Raw genomic sequence first — 7055 nt, 5'->3', positions numbered from 1 at the left:
CTAAACGGAAGGGGCCGGGAGAGGCCGCGTTCAGTCGGATCCCGGCAGCAGCTGCAGCGGCTCTTGTCTTTTCTGGCTCTCCTTGCTATCTCCTTTTCTCTTCCGGAAACATGGTGAGCGGCAGGCCATGGCGCCGGAGGGGAGGCGGCTGCGGGTCGATCATCTGCGCGCGCTAAAGGGAACGGGGGAGCGACGTCGGCATCCCCTCCCCCAGCTCCCCGGGCGGGATGAGGGTCTCGTGCTGAGGGGCGGGCGGCGCCGGGACGCGCGTGCGCGCCCGCGGGCGCCGGTGAGGGCCGGCTTGGACGTCGCTCGCGCGCCCCCTGGACTCCCTTCCCCTCCCCCACCCCGCTGTTGCGCCCGCGCGGACAAGGGCCGTGGGGGAGGGGTCCAGGGCGCGCGCGCCCGTCCCTCGCTGAGCGGCCGGTGTCGCGCGCCGCGGCGGGGCCGAAGAGAGTCGGCTCACGGGGGCGCGCTCGACGGGAGCACGCGGCATCCAAACCTGGCCCGGGGGCGGCGAAGGAAAAGCGCGCGATAGGTCTCGGCGCGCGCACCCCACCCAGGGGCTGTTCCTGTCTCCGCGTCACCCTCCCTCCCAGGCGGGTCTGTCTCGAGAGCAGGTGGCAGGGATGCTCGCAAGGGGCGGGGGCGGCGCGGCTAGCGGGGATGCGGGGGTGTCCGGGTCCGGGCGCAGGCGCCTGGGATTAGAGACTTGCACCGCGCAGCACAGAGCGGACAGCGCGGAGATCACGGCCGTGCTCGGGAGCTAGCGAGCCCACAAGGCGAGCTGGGTTCGCAGACTACACCCAGCGGAGGCTGGAACGGCGCTGTCGGCCGGCGCGTGCGCACACGGTCCGGCCTGGCTGCTGGGCCCGAAGCCGTGGACCAGCAGGGCTGTCGGCTTTCCAGGATGGGGCCTGAGGGTGGAGCCGAGTTTAGGGAAGTGACCCAGGCGGGCACCGCCCGGAAACCACCCCGTCCCCTGTGTTCGGCCCGAGGGCTGCGAGAGCCGAAGGTTGGGTAATTTGTCCAGGCCCGCAGTGCAGGGGGGCGATAAGCTTGTCGGTAAGGGCGCTTCCTTAGGGTTGAGGCCCTGGAGGTGTTGCTTCCTCTAGGTACGGGTTTTTTTCGGGGAGGGGGCTGAGTCTAGCCGATCTCCTTTCCCCGCCTACTCCGGAAGCGGCTCAATCACGTGGCCGGCTTCCTCTGCAGTTCCGGGAGCGGGGGCAGACTTCACCGTGGACAGTCTCACCCCCATTCCTGGCTAGGGTGGCCCCCAACACGACCCAGAATAGAAGTTTAAAGAGCTCTCACGGACCGTGGGCCCTTGAGTTTGGACTGCTAACTTCTATCAGCGACCTTTGGGGCCTGTATTTTTTTCCGGAGAACAGGGAGTTGTCGGGTAGGGCCGTGATTAGGGGTTTGTTGTTCTTGCTTTGGTTTAGGAAGACTCCAGCAGAGAAAGGGATACCTTGTGTGATAACTGCGTTGAGCAGTTCTGATGGGCTTGCTAGAACTGTTGAGCACCGTTGGTGACTCCTCTAGCGTTGTGGGTCCTGGTTCTCTCTTAGAGATGACTATGACCTGGTTGTCTGGGTCCCCTTCTACTCTCTGTGAAGTTCTGAGTCAGCACTATGCAAAAACTGAGACTGAGTACCGTGCGTCTGTAGGTTCTTTTAATTCTGGGTTCACATCTTGGCCAAGACTTTGCTTTTCGCAGGTCTTTAATCTAGCCTGCAGGGTGTCGGAGTGGGGAGGAATGGTGTTGAATTATGTGATCAGAGGTCTCTTTTGTGGCGGCTCTTCTGGGGTTGTGTCACATCTGATCCTTTGACAGTGACTTGGGTGGGAAACTAGTGATACTTGTTTTGGGAAGGGGATTAATGACCTCTTGGGGTTGAGGACTATATTTGTTGACATCTAGACAGATTTCCTAAGAAAGCAAAGGAGGGACTTCAGGGTACGTCCCAGAAACTTGTTTCTTATGAGGTGCATGTGGTTCGTCCTCTAGGCCTCTGGCGTGGCTGTTTCTGATGGGGTCATCAAAGTGTTCAACGATATGAAGGTGCGTAAGTCGTCGACACCAGAGGAGGTGAAGAAGCGCAAGAAGGCGGTGCTCTTCTGCCTGAGCGAGGACAAGAAGAACATCATCTTGGAGGAGGGCAAGGAGATCCTGGTAGGTGATGTGGGCCAGACTGTAGACGACCCCTACACCACCTTTGTCAAGATGCTGCCAGACAAGGACTGCCGCTACGCCCTCTATGACGCAACCTATGAGACCAAGGAGAGCAAGAAGGAGGACCTGGTGTTCATCTTCTGGTGAGCTTCTCCTGCAGGCACCTTTTCCTGTCACCTGCTGTAGCTCTGCCCCACCCTGCTTTCCCAGGACAGGAAGGTCTGTGGCTCCTTGTTAACCCAGAGGTGTGCGTTTCAGGGGAGGGTGTTGTAATAAAATGCCTGTCAGTGAGGAACTTGTTAAAAGCTTGAACGATAGGGGCCAGCTCAGGGGTTTCTGGAAGTCCTGTATCGCTTCAGGGCACTTGCTAGACTTGGAGGAGGGGGCTTTGCGGCAAGTTCTCTGATTCTGTTTCCCTCCAGGGCCCCTGAGTGTGCACCCCTTAAGAGCAAAATGATCTACGCCAGCTCCAAGGACGCCATCAAGAAGAAGCTGACGGGTAAGGGCCAGCGCTGGTGGTGCCGTATGCCCTTGCATTCAGGCCTTGGCTGCAGGGTGGGGTGGACGGCATGGTGGAGGAGAGCCCTCTCTCTCTGTCTCTTCACTACCCGTTGTATGTAGCCTTATCCCGCCATCTGTTCTGCTGGCTCCTTCCCAGCCGCAGCACACCCACTCCCGCCCCAGGGCTCCCTCTCACAGATGCTCCCCCTTCTCCTCCACAGGGATCAAGCATGAATTGCAAGCAAACTGCTACGAGGAGGTCAAGGACCGCTGCACCCTGGCAGAGAAGCTGGGGGGCAGCGCCGTCATCTCTCTGGAGGGCAAGCCTTTGTGAGCCCCCTCCAGCCCCCTGCCTGGAGCATCTGGCAGCCCCAGACCTGCCCATGGGGGTTGCAGGCTGCCCCCTTCCTGCCAGACCGGAGGGGCTGGGGGGATCCCAGCAGGGGGAGGGCAGTCCCTTCACCCCAGTTGCCAAACAGCCCCCCCCCCCCCTGGACCTTCCTCCTCCTCCCTCCATCCCTGACGGTTCTGGCCTTCCCAAACCGCTTTTGATCTTCTGATTCCTCTTGGGTTGAAACAGACCAAGTTCCCCCCAGGAACCCCTGTTTGGGGGGGACCTGTATTTTTTTTAACGACACCCCAGTTCCCTCCTTGTTCCTCCCTTTTCCCATGCTGCCAACTTCTAACCACAATAGTGACTCTGTGCTTGTCTGTTTAGTTCTGTGTATAAATGGAATGTTGTGGAGATGACCCCTCCCTGCGCCGCCTGGTTCCCCTCCCTCTTGCCCCTGGTCACAGCCACTCATGGAAGCAGGACCAGTAAGGGACCCTCAATTAAAAAAACAAAAAAAAACACAACAATAAAAAGGCTCACTAATGGGATGTTTGTTTCGAGGTTGGGGCGCGGGGGACCTTGGGGGCGGGTAGGCTGGGAGAATGTGCAGCATCTCTTCCCTAACCCTCCCTCCAACCAGCCCCACACACCCTCATTTGGTGCTAGTGACTAGCTGAGCTCCTTTCTGACAGTTTCCTCTCTATATCCTGGCGTCATAGTTGGCACCAGCCTGGAAGGTAGCTGAGCCAGGGTGTGTCTGCTGCTGGCTGCAGGGGTTCCTTGAACAGAGGGGCTTAATCCCTGAACTGGTTTCTTCTGTTGCCTTGACCCAGGTGGGCAGTAGGACAGTGAGGCCCATTCTGTGATCCCCTGTGCAGTCTTTCCCAGATGTGGGCCCCGAGACTACAAGTTACTGGTTGCTTCTTGAGCTTTTTCTCCACCTTCAGTATTTGGTCTTTGCTCTGCTCTCTCCCTTGGATGGCTGACTCATTTATGAGGGCTGGGTCCAGTGGCTGCTGTGAGTCCGAAGCCAGGTTGAGTCTTTGGCCTTCTGCAGATGTGGCTGGGGGCCAGGGTGGGGCCAGCCAGGTGGAGTCCAGGACTTCAGACCCAGGTGTTTTGGGCTCCACCTTCCTGTGTTTAACCAAGAGAGTGTTGGCTGGAGCCCCACCTTCTTGCTGGCATTGCTGTGGGCTCTTTTCCAGCCCTGTGCTTTAGGTTTTCACCTGCCCTGCAGGTAAGGTGGAAGTGTTGCCCTAGGGGTGGTGGTGATGGAGGATTTATACCCTGCCCCCTCCCCCGCCTCCCGCCATCAACTAAAAAAAGCCTCCTGGAGTTAAAGAGCTGGTTCCTTAGTTCCTTGGAGCTTGCCAGTATCTCTGGTAGGGAGGCAGGAAGGGGTAGTTCCATTTTACTGATTAGGAAATGGGTGTAGAGAATTTATAATTTGTTTTATGCGTGGTCTGTGCCAGGGTTTATGGGGGTGGTGGCACGCCTTGAAGACTGCTCCTGGATTCCAAGTTCTGGGTCTTGTACCTTCCCACAGAGAGCACCACTGGCACTCTGAAAAATGGCTGAAGACACTGCAGGGGTGTCCCCCGCCGTGTTCCCCCAGGATCTGGTCTCTACCATGGTGCCCCGATAGAGGATGTACTTGGTGGGCCCTCCAACTGGGAAGTCAGGACAAGCAAGCCTCCTTGCTACAGAACCAGGCTTTTTATTTGTGAACAAGCTGGAGACAAATGAACTCGGGGGCCAGAGGTGGGTTGAGGCTACCCTATAGCCTCTGGGGAGGGATGTCAGGGCCCCTGGGTTTCCCCAGGTTAGGGCTCTGCTTACCTGTGGCCAAGTGTGGTGCCCATGCTGCCTTATCTTGCAGGGCCTGGCACCTTGGGGTAGGGGTAGGCCTTGCCCCGAGAAGTCACGGGGCATGGTGAGTGGCTCCTGGGGTGGGGAAGGAGGCATCTTGCTGGGGTGGGAGGTCGGGGGGCACTCTGGTGGCTCTAAGGTTCCCCCTTGAGGGTGACAAGGGTGTTCCGGAGAAGCAGGGTGCTGGCCTGCAGAGGAGAGATTCTTGATGGCTCCCATCTGCTGCTACCCCCTCTGTTACCCCACCTTGGATAGCCCCTCTGTCCCCATCCCTGTCCTCAGCAGTAACAGCTACCATTTATTGAGGCCTCACTACCAATGACAGAAGGGAATGGTCCTGATCCAAAATGGGGAACTGTGGTCCTGAACAGCTGGGGCTGCTCCTGGCAGCCTGACCTCCCCCGAGCTCCACCGCACCCCCCATGCGCCAAGACACTTGATAAGGGCCTAGAGGCCCAGCGGTGGGAGGCCAGGAAAGCAGCAAGAAGGCTCGGTGAGGCTGGAGGTCTCACCTTAGCGTGTTTGAGCTCCAGCTCCGCCAGCTCGATGAGGTTCTTGCGGAAGGAGGAGACGCGGCGGGATCTGAAGTCCATGACCTCTGGAGAAGAGAGGAATGGGGACCCCGGCAGAGTCAGCAGTGCAGTGGCAGGGGCTCCAGGGCCGTGGGGCTTACCCTGCTTGGCTGAGTCGGAGAGGCGTTCAAAGCGCTGGCAGCACAGCTGCTGGTGGCTCTCGGCGGTCCGCACCTCCCGGTTCCTGGTGCGCGCCTTGTCCAGTGCCTTGGCGTTCTCATAGTCTGCCAGCGCCCGCAGCCGCCGGTACAGCAGGTCCTGGGGCCGGCAGGGGCACAGGATCCCTGGCCCACGGCCCTTGCCTACCTGCCCGCCCTCCCTGGTGGCTCCAGCCCTGAGGTCTGCTCTGGGGCCACCTCTCACCTTGGCTGCCTGTGAGTCGCGCACGTAGTACCTCAGCATGTCCGACAGCTTCAGGTCCTCGTCAGAAGCCACTCGGCCCTCCAGTTTCTGAATCAGGAAAGTGGAGGCTGGGGAGGGAGCTGGTTGGGGGGTAGCTAAGGACTGGGGGTGCTGCTGTTCATCTAAATACCAAGTAGGGTCACTTGATACCCACGCTATGTCAAGCCCTGTCGTTCAGGGGAGCAGGCCAGGGAAGGCTTCACAGAGGAGGTGGCATCTGATCTGGATCTTGGGGGTTGAGCAGGGCTTAGACAACAGCCAAAGGCTTTGCAGGTGTGCAAGCCTGGTATGTTTTCAGGGAACCATAAGTTCAGTGGGGCACTTGGGCAGCAGTGGGCCAGATCACAACAGGCTTAAGATGCAAGCTAGGGACTTTGGGCTTTGTGTCTTGGGTAGTTTCAAGGAGGGATAGGGTCACTGAAGGGCCCTGAGCAGGGAAGAGATGGGATCCAACGGACATTTTAGGAAGACTGGCACACTGGTGACTTTCTTGGAGAGGAGTTCAGGAAGAGCGTGTCTGGGGCAGGATGCTGGCAGCACGGAACAGTCTGCCAGAGGCACGTGGCACATCCTTGTAAGTGCCTCGCCAAGCCACTTCCCACCTCCTCCCTCATCACCACACACCCACACTTGAGGCTGGATCCCTGTCTCCACTCCATCTCTTATTAAACTAGTCTGCAGAGTGAGTCCAGGGCCTCACTGAGTCCAAGTTATCACTGAACATTCCAAAATGACCCTGGAGCTTTCCCCTCTCCCGGGACACTCTCTTCCCTGCAAAGGATCATTGGGTGGCCTTTCAACACAGAAGGCAGTACTCACCCTTAGTCGTTCAAAGAGCTCTGCCAATTTGAAGAAGCTCCTAGGAGGCGGTGGGGAGGAGTTAGGGCAGGGGTCTTAGGGATTGCTTAAAGCTTCCCTGCCCTGGTGAACCTTCCCTCTCTTTCTCTCCCAAAGCCCAGGAGAAGCTTCTGCATCTCCCACTAGAGCTGATAGTAGGCTTCCATGGAGTGACCCCTCATGGACAGACACAGTATTATGGGCAAAGAAGGAGGGCAGAGGGGCAAGAGGGAGTCCTCACTTCTTTAGCTGGTTGACTTCTTGTGTTCCCAGACTGCTCAGTGCAGCTGAGGTGGGGATATAATCATATGCCAGGCCTGCACGGGAAGAGCCGTCTGTCAGGGCCCCTCGGTCTGCACGGGAA

The 7055-nt window shown here is 58.7% G+C and overlaps 2 protein-coding genes across 2 annotated transcripts in view; one reads left to right on the top strand and one right to left on the bottom strand.

Moving 5' to 3' along the window:
* Positions 1-3559, top strand: CFL1 (cofilin 1). Its single transcript, XM_029208913.1, has 4 exons — positions 1-113; positions 2012-2319; positions 2599-2675; positions 2899-3559. The coding sequence occupies exons 1-4, from the start codon at positions 111-113 to the stop codon at positions 3009-3011; spliced, it is 501 nt and encodes a 166-aa protein (XP_029064746.1). The 5' UTR covers positions 1-110; the 3' UTR covers positions 3012-3559.
* A 186-nt stretch (positions 3560-3745) lies between these two features.
* The window catches only part of SNX32 (sorting nexin 32), a 10098-nt gene continuing 6788 nt past the window's right edge, over positions 3746-7055 (bottom strand). The window contains 6 exon segments of the mRNA XM_029208915.1: positions 3746-5068; positions 5393-5478; positions 5554-5710; positions 5816-5902; positions 6674-6713; positions 6933-7008. Of these exon segments, the coding sequence (XP_029064748.1) occupies positions 5015-5068; positions 5393-5478; positions 5554-5710; positions 5816-5902; positions 6674-6713; positions 6933-7008 (500 nt within the window). The 3' untranslated portion in view covers positions 3746-5014.

Source organism: Monodon monoceros, unplaced genomic scaffold (genome assembly GCF_005190385.1).
Source record: "Monodon monoceros isolate NGI ecotype Baffin Bay Population unplaced genomic scaffold, NGI_Narwhal_1 Super_Scaffold_7, whole genome shotgun sequence".
In the NCBI taxonomy this organism is placed as follows: Eukaryota; Metazoa; Chordata; class Mammalia; order Artiodactyla; family Monodontidae; genus Monodon; species Monodon monoceros.
Note: the sequence above shows the minus strand (reverse complement) of the source record. Positions and strands in the feature narration are given on the sequence as shown.

Bases quoted from the DNA above. Each gene is read 5' to 3' on its own strand.
- CFL1 (XM_029208913.1), top strand. The intron at 2,320-2,598 runs GTGAGCTTCTCC...GTTTCCCTCCAG, and splicing joins GACCTGGTGTTCATCTTCTG to GGCCCCTGAGTGTGCACCCC. The intron at 2,676-2,898 runs GTAAGGGCCAGC...TCTCCTCCACAG, and splicing joins CATCAAGAAGAAGCTGACGG to GGATCAAGCATGAATTGCAA.